General features: G+C 43.4%; 2 protein-coding genes and 1 non-coding gene across 5 annotated transcripts; 2 read left to right on the forward strand and 1 right to left on the reverse strand.

The window, feature by feature from the left end:
- The first annotated feature begins 767 nt into the window (after positions 1–767).
- LOC103719857 (uncharacterized protein At4g22758-like) lies at positions 768–2,353 on the forward strand. Its single transcript, XM_008809293.4, has 2 exons — positions 768–1,667; positions 1,834–2,353. Exons 1-2 carry the CDS (start codon positions 1,172–1,174, stop codon positions 2,031–2,033), a joined length of 696 nt encoding a protein of 231 aa, XP_008807515.1. The 5' UTR covers positions 768–1,171; the 3' UTR covers positions 2,034–2,353.
- A 1,573-nt stretch (positions 2,354–3,926) lies between these two features.
- On the reverse strand, positions 3,927–10,154 carry LOC103719858 (splicing factor U2af small subunit B-like). 3 transcript variants are annotated; one of them, XM_008809297.4, is made up of 5 exons: positions 9,491–10,154; positions 5,980–6,061; positions 5,705–5,831; positions 5,193–5,609; positions 3,927–4,314 (listed from the first exon to the last, which is right to left on the reverse strand). In XM_008809297.4, the coding sequence occupies exons 1-4, from the start codon at positions 9,815–9,817 to the stop codon at positions 5,213–5,215; spliced, it is 933 nt and encodes a 310-aa protein (XP_008807519.1). In that variant the 5' UTR covers positions 9,818–10,154; the 3' UTR covers positions 3,927–4,314; positions 5,193–5,212. The 3 variants fall into 3 exon arrangements, with proteins under 3 accessions (XP_008807519.1, XP_008807517.1, XP_008807516.1); XM_008809295.4 differs by having other exon boundaries at positions 3,927–5,046; positions 5,185–5,609; XM_008809294.4 differs by having other exon boundaries at positions 5,185–5,609; positions 9,491–10,152.
- Positions 10,155–10,242: 88 nt separating this feature from the next.
- TRNAL-UAA lies at positions 10,243–10,325 on the forward strand. Its single transcript has one exon. It is a non-coding gene; the product is annotated as a tRNA-Leu (tRNA).
- The last annotated feature ends 4,043 nt before the right edge of the window (positions 10,326–14,368 follow it).

Genomic DNA, 14,368 nt, shown 5'->3' on the forward strand with positions numbered 1-14,368 from the left:
GACGACGGGCGACGACCGGTGGTGCTCAGGACGGTTGACCGAAATTAAGCTAACGTAAGTTGAGGGCCCGGTTGCCCCAAAAGGATAAGAGCAGGCATATCCTCTGATTCGTGGACGACGGCATCGCTCTTTTCGTCTCTTATATCAAAATCTACTACGTACATATATATAGTTTGGTGATGCCTATACAACTGTCCAAGCTTTATTTTGTATATATATATATATATATATATAAAAGGATCAGGAGCCAAGCGGTGACACTTCCCTTCCCACTTTTACCATCTTATATATCCTTTCTTGTTGATTACCAAACAATAGCTTGAACTAATCTCATTTGACCACCGCCTGCACAGTCACAGGCGGGGATGGCGTTCAGCCGGTGATACCGCGAGGCTGATCGAAGCGGCGGTGGGCGGCAGCGGTCGCGTATCTCCCTCGTCTTCTCCTGCCCACCAATAACCCATTAAACCTTTCTTCCTTATAAGATGCAATCTATAAGCCGGGATCCTCTTGCGCGTTTCGCACCGCAGGGCGTCGTTCACGGTTGGGTGGCCGACACGTGTCTCGGAATGGGCAGTAATCATCCATGATGTTGCTGCCGTATTTGGTGTATGATGATGAACTAGGTTCGTCCATTTCGAAGATGGACGACGTGTCGCCGATCCACCATGCGCGGCCCCAAAACACCCACCGCCGGTTTCCAGAGATCACAGTTTGTAACATGTTAGCCATCATCAGTCGATGGTGTGCCCGGGATAATGCGCGAGAGAGGACGAAAAGTCGGCGGTCGGTGGGCCCTCGCTCTCCCCACTTCTGTCTCCTTTCTCCCCCTGGTTTCCCTCTCATCTACCTTTCCATCGGGAACGAATAAGAAGGGGGCGAGGGCCTGGGCTAGAGCTGCCCTTCCATCCTCGCCCCATCGGTGCCGTTGCCGCGCTTTCTCGTCCTCTGTCCCTCTCTTCGCCCCCCTGGTTGGTTGGTTATGCTTGGTGACAGAGGAGGGGAGCCAGAGCGCCGGCGCTCCTCCTTCCCGGCTGGCTTCCCCCGCCCCCGATTCTTTCGATACCGCAGGATGAGGCTCCCGTCTTCTTACCTTCAGACCACCCTTCCCTCTTCCTAGGCTCCTAGCTTAAGCACGCACGCATAAGGAGATCGAGCACCGCCACCGCGCATGGCTCCGCTTCCACCGTCGACCACCACCACCACCACGTACTACTCCCACCCGAGGAGCCTCCGCCGGAAGCAGGACGAGCGGGCTGGAGGAGCGAGGAAGTCGCCTCCTCCTCCACCGCATAGGTCTTCGTCGTTCCATGGGCGGACGGCGGCGTCCCCGGTGGAGCACCGCCAGATGCGGCGGCCTAAAACCCAACCGGACCTGCTCGCTGGGGCGGAAAGGGGGATGGCGGCATCGCCGGAGGAGAAGAGGCTGGGCAAGGGTGGCGACAAGAGCTTCGAAGCGGAGAGGAGGATGCCGGCGAAGGTGCTGGTAAACGTGACAGTGCAGAGGAGCCTGGGGCCGGTGCAGGTGATGGCGTCGACGGAGTGGACCGTCAGGGAGCTCGTGGCAGCAGCGTTGAGGCAGTACGTCAAGGAAGGGAGGCGACCCCTGCTGCCCTCGGCGGAGCCCGCTGCCTTCGGCCTCCACTACTCTCAGTTCAGCCTCGAACGTAAGAAACTATTTCGCTTTATACATAACTTTGTTTTATACGATATATGACAGATTCTTAGGTCGAATCTAGGCCTTTCCTTCTTTTTTTTTTTTAATGTGAAATCTGCTAGTAGTAGTCATCTAAATATGGATATTCTGTGTTCCTGTGGTGGTGATTGATGCAGCTTTGGATCTCAAGGAGAAGCTCATTCGTTTGGGATCCAGGAACTTTTTTCTCTGTTCTAAGACCGCCCCGGCTACTTCAGACGCAGCGACGGCCTCCTCCTCCTCCTCCTCCTCTTCTTCTTCTTCTTGTGCCAAAGAAGCTCAGAAGGCGTCCAAGATATCCATCACTTGGCTTAGGTTCATGGATTTCTTGCTGTAGCTTGATTAATATTTTTCTCTTTTTTTCCTTCAACTACGATTTCTGCTATTGTTGGACGGAATCTCTTCTCAGACAGATGATTCTGGCTGCCCATGTTGCAAGTCGCAACCCTTCGGTTTTTGGGTTGGGGTGAATCTTTAGCGCTAGCTGTTGCAGTGTTGTGGACGTGTATATTCACCAAGTTTATATGAAGCCAAATCTATATTTCGTTGCATGTATTTAAATACAGCAGCTCTGCAATTCCCCTGTGCAGACTATTCTTGATGTCCGAATCTTACGGGGTTCACCGGTGTAAATGAATAAATCTGCCTATTTATTAACCTCTAAACAATCTATGACAATTAGTGTTTTCTTGGTCCTATTTATTACGAGTATGAGTCGCCATTATACCAAAAAAAAAAAAAAAAACACAATCGAGTAGCTCCGATCCAACTGGCTGATGTTGCGTTTGTCATTCCTTCAATTATGGAACATAGGATTCTGATAAGGCGGCTAGCCTAGGGTATTGTTTCTTTCTTTCTTTTTTTTTTTTTTTTTTGGTAAATCGGCTACTCACACGGTGCCCAGGATATTATTACTGTCGTTGTTCTTGTTAAAGTCATTTTCATGAAATAGTGCGCGAATTTGTTCCGCTGATAATTTTAATCAAGAATATGAGGTGCCGTGCGATGCGACTGTCACGCAACTGCTACCGTAGCAATTAATGAAAATTATTATAATGAGATAATACTTAATATAAATTTATTTGCGCCGCTTCTTACCCCATTTTTTTTTATGTTTCGGAAGAATTTAGGGCCACGGTCACAACAATCCATAGTTGTTTCGGCATTACGATGTAAACAATCAATGAAGCAGCCCTTTTTAACTAGACATGTCCCTAATCATTATGATAAGTATCGCAATAATATTTGATATGGATTCCAAAATGCAAGATCAAGGAAATCATGAAGATTAAAAAGCAGACCGGCATCAGTCAGCTATTTGGGTCTTGTACATCCATGAGTCTGGGCATGAATACCCTAGATCAACTGGACTGAATGTAGCCTATTGAGCCAACGATGCAGTATGCACCGGTCCATGCGGACAAATGTCGGTTAAGGTTGATCGTTCCTTCAATTTAGTTCAGCAGACAACAGGTGCTTCTTGATTCTGTCTAGGCCTCGCTTGGGGAATCTAAGAAGGACAAACGAGCTGAAATGTGCCGATCTTTGTGAAGTCCGATGATCAGAAGCTAGTGCTTGGGAATCTTTCCGATACCCTTCTAAGTGTCCTTTTATTTGCACTTCCTTTGTTTGGGAAGCACCATGTTCGATCAGTTGATCAGTTGTAGCTCAAAATATCATTATCTTGATTTCTTTGACCTCATCTTCTTGTTCCATGGATCGTATGAATTTTCAGGTAATCTCCCCAAGCTGTGCCACCTTCACTTCCCCTGATTGCAAAAAATGTAATAACCTGCTTGCTCGACCTAACGAATTTTCCTTTCCAATAATATTTGCAGATAGCGAATCTGATTCTGAAGATGACCTGCAAATTGGCTAACATCACCTACTATTTCAAGGGAATTATTTTAAAATTTTATTGACTTTGTAGAACGGAAAACAATTGAAAATTCTCATCAGATCTGTTGTTGAGTATTCATTCAGCTAACATCATCTTCTGCGATATTGGTTTATATTGGCTGAGAGCCGAGCAAGCGCAATACCCGAACAACTCAACTATCTAGGGCCCCAATCGAGCCAATCGATCCTTACCAAGTCCTCGTCCACTTTTAACCCCTTATACTTTGAAACTAGATGGATATTATTCCAGTTCTCACAGGCAGATTCCATACCATCTCCTCACACTGAGACTAATTAGCAGCATACACATCCGTTGCACCACTCAGAAAAGGATCACAAAGGAGGGAATTGCATTTAGGAGAAAAGTCATAGCCAGAGAAAAAAAAACAGCTCATGGCAAACAATTAACAATGGCAGAGCTGCACCTAAAAGCCACACACTTCAAAGCAAAACAACCAGATATATCCAGAGTCAATTAAACATAAGAAGGTTCTCAAAAAACAGAGAGATCATTGTTCAGGAATGTATGAGCACATATGCCCAAGAGCCCTAAAAAACTGTCAAATATAACCAATTCTGCTCGCCATGAAAGCAGAACCTGCAACTAGGTGTCCTGATGAAAAGATGGCCTTACCTGCAAAGTCTGTTTTTGGCTGATAAGAAGGCTTTTGAATTGGCTACAAGTCCTGTAAGTTCATTTAGGCAAGCGCGCAATGGACCTGCAAAAATTTCATGTAAGCTGCATGAAAATGAGGCTGACACAGACACAGGGATACCTGGACCTGCAAAACTCATAGAAAAATGTTAAGCATATGCTTTAGGCATGACAGGAAAAAACAACCCGAGGTAAAAGGAAAAGGTTCGCCATCTACCCTTGTATTTTGAGTGAAACTTAAGCACCCTGTAAAAGAAAGCAAGCATACAAGCACACACAAAGCAACCAAAGATGCAAATGTGGATCCTGAGCAGCAGTCTCCACTATATCCACAAAACTCATTGCAAATTGCAGTCATTAGAAATTCAGATTCTGTAAAATAACGTAGGCTTTCTGCAAAAACTGGTTCGAAGCCAAGAAATATATTTAAGTTCTAATCCACAATAATTGCAAGTAGTCCATCATTTTCCTGAAGCCCTTTTTTCTTTTTTTTAAAAATAAAAAAAAACTGAATTTGGTAATATTTTTCCTGCCATGCAGTTGGGAAGGAAAAAGATCAAAATGCCAACAAGAAGAAAAAAAGAAGAGACAGATGAAACATGTGCAAGTGATAGGAGCAAACTTGAAGAACGACATGGTTCTGGGTGCTTGACCACATGTGGGCATCAAGGATTGATCGTGAGGCAAACAATTCATGCACACTCAAAAGTCAGGCAGCAGATACCAAAAACAGAAGAAAGCATATTTAGGTTTAAAAAAACATCCCACAGCACAGGACATTGAACCTGCACACCACCTGCACAGTGGAAAATGGGCTGTAAGCTATTTAGTAAAATCGGGTGGTTTTTCAAAATGACCATAAACTTCTCCCCACTCCCCAAGTTCCACATATGACACAACAAAATGAAGTCTTTGGAAAGAACAAGGAACAAACCTGCAAACCTTATGCATAAGTTATTGTATCATTGATTCTGATGTGGCTGGTCAGGATACGGACCGCCATTCTGAGCTAATCTATTGCCATCATGACTATTACTTTGGTTGTTCTTGTTAGCAGATTCTGCCTGCTCCCTTTCCCTATTCCATTGCTCAATTTTGGCTCTCCTTTCAGCACTACCTTCCCTAACAGGGCTCCTATTCCTTCTCCCACCAGGGCTCCTACTACGACCCCTCCTGTATCCTGGGCTTCGGCTCCTGGGCCTCCTACCTCGCTCACCATGGTACCGATCCCTGTCATCCTGATGCCTTCCATAGCCACGGCCACCATGAGGGTGATCTTCATGGCCCCTGTGCCTATAGGGGCTGCGGCTCCTGCTGTGCCTTCGACGGTACCTCCCAAATAACTGCCTCCTCAACTCTCTGGTTATGCAAAAAATAAGCAACTCCATTAGGAAGGATGTGAGTCCATTTTTTTTTTTATTTAGTATGAACATTACAATCTGGTCTTGTTATACCTGCTGATCTTTTTTAAGTGCATGAAATTGCAGTAACCACCTCGGTTGCAAGTGTTCTCTTCGTATTGTCTACATGTGGCCTCACGAAAATCAGTAACTGGAGAGAAATCAACGATAATTGGGCGTCCTGTAACACAATCCAGTTGAACAAACATCATCACTATATATAAATATATGAACATATAGCATGACATGTAATGAATTCCAAATAACATGAGAGAAGAAATAAGACCAGCACAACGTCAAAGAGAGAGAAGAGAGAAGAGAGAGAGGACCTGCATAGAATCTTCCAGTCAGATTGTGGAGGGCACTAGCAGCATGCTCTTCCTCTCTGAACTGAACATAAACATTACCAACCTAAAAGTACATAAAATTTGCATCAATAAGATGAAGACAATGTGTTTGAAAATATTATCACAATTCATATTTGTTAATTCAAAATTTTATAAAGTAATTGCACGCCACTATATGACTTAGTTAGTATTTCTTTAACTTTTGAGAGATGATTGTGAAACCCAAAGTCACAATCTTCTTGCTTTCAAACTAGCACAAACCTTGGAACAAAGAAGTAGTTTCCAATAATCACTTTTTCAAATATTTGGATCAATTGAAATACTAATATTTGAGCTGACTTTCAAACAGTTGCCTTTTCACTACAGGTAGGTCTATGTGGACTTGGTCTGAATGAAAACATCATCCCACTACATGCCTTTCAATAGACAGGCACCATATATGCCTCCAATAGATGGATTGCACAATGTATAATACATTATCACACCATGTGAATTATCTTGTGTCTTTGTATCAGATTTTGCTTCTCTCTTTAATAAAGTATTTGGACAGCAAGAGGCTGCCATTACAAAGTTCACCATTCTATGCTCGTGCATGCTAGATCAGCTGGAGCACAAGAAATTTGTGCACCACAAGAGGCTCAAAGCACTCAGAACAGCAACTTTACATACATGCCTCCATATTCCAGGCCACTTCTAAACTCATCTGATATATGTACTCCTATACTTGTTTATTTGTTAGTTATTTGCTGATTTAATATTTATTGCATATTCATACATTTAATTTCTGGCTTTATTTCTAACACTCTGAATAGTCTGATGGTAGGATTTATATTGTTTTTTTTTTTATAAGAACTGTATCATTTCGATACTTCTTTCTATCAATTTGTTCCAAAAACTCCATCTGCTGATAAATCTCCCATACTTATGATACTGATATCAACAAGACTACTGAACCTTTAGAGTGAATGCCTGACACAGATTGAGCAGTTCTTTTTGTCTTATTCAACACTTGAAAACATGTTTTTGCACGATCATGTAGAACTTAATAATGTGAAAAAATTAGAACCATTATTATTAGACTTAATTAATATAAAGAAATATTTATAGGAGTAACTTATCATAATGATAATATTACAAGCAACATGTTTATTTGCAACCCTAGGTCAGTAGGACTGGCATTAGTGAGACACAATATGCTTCTTAACATAATATATAAATTAAATGGATGTGAAAGCTTGACATAAAATTCTTATTATATGTGAGCAATCCTCCTGAATCACTGGATGATGTTTTTGCTGATTTTCTTCAATAATAATAATTCCAAATGTTCTAATATCTAGCAAAATACTTATGATTTTCTTAATCCATATTGTGGTATACTAATTAAGAGAAAGTTGTATATCTTGAGATATATTAATAGTATCTAGGTACATGAATGTTTGAGAAAAAGATAGTATGAAATTTTAAATTATATTATATACAAATTTAAAAATTTAAAAACAAACTGACTTTATTTGATTGCAGAATTATTTGTATTTTTTTATATGCATTTATTCTCGCAAATATTGTAACTAAATATTTCTTTATAAATCTACAGCCGGTATTTCTTTTTTTAGATCTGTTTCCTCTCATAAATTTTTTTTATTGTGGTATTTTCTATTTTTGTTTGCAAACAATTCTAGATTTTACTTTTTATTTATCTATTCTCACAAAGTGAGAGATAACAAAGAAAGAATTCTTTAGTATGATCTCACCTCAAGAATTTTTTTTTTTAACCTTACCACATGTGGTGGGACCAAGGTGCATGGGGAAAAGAGAAAAAGGAGAGCAAACAACATTTCTTTCTCATTTGAGTGGGATTCCATATTGGTTGATTTGAATACACGAGTTCCATGTTTCTTAAAACACGCATAATACTTGTTATTTCATTCAGTTTCCTGGAAAACCCCTACTCGAGAACATAGGATAAGGGGCCAAGAGAATTGGGCAATAGGCCTAAAAAAACAATTGAATCACATCGATAAGATCGGAAGCTAGATCTTGGATGAAACATACAGTTCAATTTTTTGCACGCATAAATTCTTTCTATAATTTTTTCAAGCCCATGCTTTCATGCAAAAATGTGAACTGTGGAATGGTTTAACTTGCAATTGATGCTAAGCACAACTCCAAATGAACTGGCATGACCCCTTTTTATGGATCTTTGATCATCCCCATCGGCAAGACAACAATTATGATCTCAATGGATCTCTCGCAATCCCTATCTATGGGATGGTCGCACACCCCACTAGTGGTGAAGCTGATATTTTTCGTAAACTATACAGCATCCATCTTGGTGCATTGCACCTTATCCATCCTTCCATCTTCTCTTCGTTTTCCATATTACATATGATAAACATGAAAGAGCCATAATCTTTGATGCATATTTCCAAGACAAGGTAAAATGATAGCCCGATCCTCCAAGTAATATGGTTTTATCCTTTTCTATAAGAATTCTCTATCCATCGGAATCAATATTTTTAAGTCCAGCGAGTTGCCAAACAAAGAAATGAAATGGCATGGAAAAGTGGCAGCCGTTGCCGCCGCCACCGCCCATTCCTGCAAGAAGGATGTGGCCTCATAGAGACCGTTATTTAGGCCTGCCTTGGTGTCAGCCTAAATAACGACAAGATAAGCCTCACAATCTTTTAATAGATGGCTTAAAACAACGCACACAACTTATGCTCAAAATCCCATCTTTTGTTTATTCTTTTAAATAAAAGGAACTTCTACATGATCTGTGATGGGCATCGATCTTAAGACCATGAAGGAGTCATTGCCAATGGCAATCCGACAATCCGACTGAAAACACCGAGGAGAAATTTCATTGGGTAAGAACAGGCTGAATTGAATGATTGGAAGGGCTATAATATATCTCCTAACAATCCCGTAGCTGACTTTGTGGCTTAATTGTAACTGAATTAAAGGACGAGTCGTAAATGAGCTTGATGCAGGATTTCTGCGAGGTACTTAATTGCAAATTGCACTCTAAGCGTCGCACAGATAGCTGGCATCTGTGGATATTTGGGGTCAACCCTAAATCACTCATGAATCGGAACACCGGCCATTTAACATGCATCCTAAGTAGAACCAGCGGCCAGCCGTGTATCATGGGTATGTGTCAGGGCAAAAGTTCGAGTCAGAAGGATTTAGTTCAAGGACCTGGGTTGACCATACTTCCTATCAGATGGAGCTGAAGGTTCGAGTCCGGAAGCACGGCATGCTTGCCGGCTGCACGGAAGACGTCGTCCAAATTATTATTATTATTATTATTATGCTTTTTTTTGTTGTTGTTGTTGTTTTAATCTCGAAGCAATTTCTGATTTTATAAAATTTTGAATTGAGCGGCGGATCGAGAGAAAAGGGCATGACCATTAAATCGGAAGAAAAGAACATCGTAGATGAGATGTAGGAGATGGATGCGAAGGGAAAGAATATGAATGAAGCAATTTACCATGTGATCGGCGAGATTGTCGCAGACGTTGAGGCTCTCGATGTCGCCGTACTTGGAGAGCTCTTGGAAGAGATCCTCGTAGAACTCCTCGAAGTGGTGCTGGACCTTGCGGGGATCCATGGGGGGCTGCTGGGCCTGGGGGCCGGGAGGGGCGAGCATGTCGGGCCGCTGGTACATGTTGGAGAGGAGGAGGGTGGGGCTGATGCTGGGCCGGGTGTGCAGCCGGGAACAACGATCCCCGTGCCGGCACGCCCCGATCTTGAAGTAGAACGGGCAGTTCACCCGGTCCTTCTCCGTCCCGAAGATCGACGCCAGGTGCTCCGCCATCCTTCGATTTCTTTCCTTTTCTTTTCTTTTATGCTGCTTCTTACCTTCCCCCTTCCCTTCCCTTCCCTCCCCTCCCAACAAACAACGTGAAACCCTAACCCCAACCCTAGATCGGATCTGGATGATTCGAGACAGAGGGAGGCGAGGGAGTGTGGTCGGGGGTTTGATCCGGGATTCAACAGATTTGGGCGGAGAAGGAGAGGAAAACCAAAAATAAAGATCTAAAGAAGGAAGGATCGGGAGCCCTCTTACCGCAACGCGGGGCTTGAAGAAAGAAAACGCAGGATCGCTTGGCAAGAAAGCGCACGCGGTCAAGAAAATTATTCGGCCTGCAAACCCTAGGGCAATTGTACCCCCCACAAAAAAGGACACTAGAGGACCTTCTATAGATATATATACAATATCTCGCACTTCCGTTTAACGTAGCTGGTTTGCCCGAGAGGTCAAGGGGGAAGACTTAAGATCTTCTGCACACAAGTGCGCATGGGTTCGAACCCCATAGCCAGCATTACATTATTTTCTGCAAAAAAAATTTATTTTTCCTTCCTGCAGAAGAATAAAAAATGAAGGTTATTGATTAAAAATGCTTGCATGAGAAGCCGGAAATTAAACGGGGGTTCTCATTTACGGTGTCCACTTGGAAGATTGAAAATATATGATACCGAATTGAAGACAAGAGAACACGTGTTAAATGAAGAAGTTCAATGATCTGCTAAACGATGCCTTGATACTTCTGCACTCGATTATTTACTCTGTTGAATTTCCTTTTTGCCTAAGATGTCTCTGAATATATGTAAAATATAACAAATGGAGAAAAATTAGTAGAGCTGGCTTTTGACCGCACTAGCTAGTAATATGCATCTTAGAAAATTGTTAGACTAATTTTAGAGATGGGTGGCCACTTAGTTAAGCAATGTCCTCCGAAGCAATTTCATCGAATTATCTGGTATGCAACAGTACTTGTATCATTGCACTCAAGCAGAAACTGTAGTCTAACAAAATTTCTGGTATCCTAATGTGCATATATAATCCTCGGGGCATCCATTTACCATCTAATTATGACCATGAGCATCATGGGCTGCAACTCTTTTGGGCCTTTGACATCGAGGAGGGCATGAGTAAATTAGCATGACTCATAATAGAGTATTCGGCAGCTTGTAAAGAGGCACTTTTGCATGACTGTTGAATTTTAGAGGAGAGAGAATTTTAATAGCAAACATGCCACACTAAAAAGAGTGCTTCTGTCCCTTCGCCACCGTGCAGTCTTCTTTCTATAGATTCAGCTGGCTGTGCTCATACGAGATTAGTATGAGCAGCTGATGTATCGAAAAAAAAAAAGAAAATAAGAGTGCTTCAGCAAATCATGCATGAGCAACCTAGCCTTATCCTGTCAGCATGGGGTTGGTTTTCTGAATCTTTTTGCTCTTAGTCATAGATGGTTATGTGTTTGTTGATAGTAACATTTGTTATGAAGTGTTGATGTTATCATAAGTTGTGCATTTTCTTATCGTTCCTATTCTATCTATAACCTCCATTTTTCGGTTGGGCATGCTTATCTTCGTGGCTTATTCGCTTCCCTGTTCTTCCCCCTCATCATACATAGTCCTCTTAAGTCTAAACAACAATTCTAGGGGGCTGGTCTCAGGTTGCCCGACCATATATGATGCGGAGGGCTAATATCTTGCCGTGAGTCCTGTTGTAGTTCTCAGATCTGGATGAATCGTACAGAGTACAGACTCGATCGGGATGCTGAGTCGGCATAGAAAGATAAAGATGATATGTTCGGGTAAAGATTTGCATGACACGTACACATCCATCCTTAATTTATGTTCATTTGTTCGAACGCACGTTGAGCTCAGAAGACCTAAGCAAATATGCCTTGGTTCCATTAACAGCTCCTTAAGCGCGCTTTTAAGATGGCGGATGTCTTTCATGTATTTATGAATATCATCGCCTTCATATAACACATAAGCTGAACGTGCATCATCTCTGATAACCTTAGGACATTTCTTCTTTGTTTTTGATTTTTTCTTTGTTCTTTTCCGAGTCCACTCGTGCCACAGTAACCGATCGATTGCTGCTATGTTCCTGATGAGGGAATGAGCTAGGATTAATGCAGGGGGATCGAGTATCTTGCACATGCAGGTATGCAGTACTCATGCTGCTGCTGCTGCTGCTATCCGCTTGCAAGTGGTGGGGGAGATGTGCTTGTAGTAGATATATATATATAGCAGCCTCTCTCATATGCACCAAGCCCACCGGACCGAGAAGACGCCGAAACGGAGAGCCGCACCCAGGTCAAAAAATATATAACACCGGCAAAGTCCAGCCCAGCGACCTTTTCAGCATACAGGCCCGAAGGGATCCTGGGCTCTCTCATATGCCCCCACCTCTTGGTCATCTCCAAGTGAACTTCGATGGTAGTATATCGATGGATGGTGTATCTGGTGGTGTCGGATTCGTGATCAGAGATTCTTCTGGCAGGATGGTAGCAGCCGGAGGTCGGCGCACGCCGGGGATCACTGTTGTAGGAGCAGAGCTTTGGGCTGCATGGGAGGGGTTGTCATATACGAGGAGGTCCCTCGGAGCTGAGAGTGTGTATCTCAAGGGGGACTCCGCGGTGGTGATTGACTGGATACGAGGTGTCTCAGCATATATGCTGAGCGGTTTCTAGCTGCGGCCGTTCGTTGATCTTTCCTTCGCTCGGTTGTGCGAATTCAAGATGACACGGAGGCAAACACCTCATCACGTGGAATATTCCCTACTCTACGCTCGGTGCATGAGAAAAGACCGTCTTCAGTTTGGATGGTAGAGGGAAATAGATTAATGAGCATGTGCATCCTAGGTCCCAGGTCATCAAGGTGGATTGCCGCACCGGTGGCGCTTCATTGATGGAGGGGCACGTGTCTAGCTAGCAGTAGGAGCTATGACGAGGAGAAGATCAGCGCTCGTGGACCCCTTTTTTTTTTTTAATTCTTGGCGGCGAGTCGAGCGAAGAAATAGGAACCACCCGTCATGGCATCATTAACGGGGTAAAGGAGGACGGATATGTACCGTTCCCTTCTCATGCATGATGCACGGACCACGAACCCTGGCCTCAAACTGGCTCATAGCGATCTCCTCTTCCATTTATCTACTATGTATTGTTGGCGTGTTACGGTAAAACAAGGTGCTTTAGTAACTCAAAAAAATCACTTTGTCGGTGTGTTCTTCATCAAGAAACGCATTTCCGTCGTAGGGAGACTTTGTTTCGGTGCCTAACATGCGAATTATTGTCGACTCTCTTCTCTATCCGTTTCCTATTTCAGCCCTTGCCGGTCAAATTATGCCGCACCTCATCCTTGAGTCCACGGCATCGATCGTAGGTGCGATATGCTTTGCACACGAGTGCCCCCGCCGAGCTATGAGCCCACCGGAAGCTACAATATTAGTCCTAGGCATGCAGCAGACCTTTAGTCTCATACTACTTGTGTGACAAAGAGTGTTGTGCCTTAAATGGGAGGCTTCCCTCTTTCTCTTCAGAGGGCCTTTTTGGGGACAAAACCGTGAGGAGGGGCTGGTGGCTTCTGTCAAAAAAGGGGTAGTACCTACGCGGACCCCTGCAGGCTACAATCTACGAACCTCCTAAAGCGGACAATACCTCTGGGGAGAAATACGGTTACTTTAGTCCACAACAGCTGGCGCCTCCAGGCACTCCCCCATACCCTGTAAAACTTAAGTGTGGAATCACAGCACTCTCCATCAGGGAGGGCTGTGTTGGGGATGGGGAGATCTTTAGTCTCATACTGCTTGTGTGACAAAAAATGCTGTGCCTTAAGTAGGGAGGCTTCCCTCTTTCTCTTCAAAGGATCCTTTTGGGGACAAAGCTGTGAGGGGGGCTGGTGGCTCTTGTCGAAAAAGGGATAGTACCTATGCGGATCCCCGCAGGCTTCGATCCACGAACCCTCCAAAACGAATAATACCTCTAAGGAGAAACATTAGTTCACAACATAACCCAAAAAAAAAACATATATAGGAAATCTTTAGGTGCTTTTTCCTCACTTTCGGAAAAGGGTAAAATGAATCTCCATGACCCCAAATGGTTAGTCAAACACGATGAGCTCTGCTGCTGCTTTTTTTTTTTCTCAAATCAAAATTGTTAAAGCATATGGTGAAGCTGAAGCATATGGTGCGCAATTTGTAGAAGGAAGATGGTCGACTTTAGACGTCAATTTGAACCAACTTGCGGTTTTGAAGTGGAAGAGTTGGTGCGAGATGGGTTGCAAGAATGTCCTGCTCGAGACACGAGGGTGAGAGACAAGTAAACAAGCAGATCAAACTTCGAACAGGGGAAGGAAAAGGGAAAGAAAAGAAAGGGAGAAACAACCTTCTCATTATCATTGTGTTTTGTTGGATGAGGAAAGCGTCAGAAGCAGTTAGCCGATCATCTCGGATGCAGATACGAGCCCTTCATGGAGCCCACCGACCGACAATCTCGCAGCTACCCGTCTACCTCCTCCTCCTCTACACGACGCCTATGCTTACAGGAAGCAGAGTCGTCGGCGGCGGAAA

This window comes from Phoenix dactylifera, chromosome 14 (genome assembly GCF_009389715.1).
Source record: "Phoenix dactylifera cultivar Barhee BC4 chromosome 14, palm_55x_up_171113_PBpolish2nd_filt_p, whole genome shotgun sequence".
Lineage (NCBI taxonomy): Eukaryota > Viridiplantae > Streptophyta > Magnoliopsida > Arecales > Arecaceae > Phoenix > Phoenix dactylifera.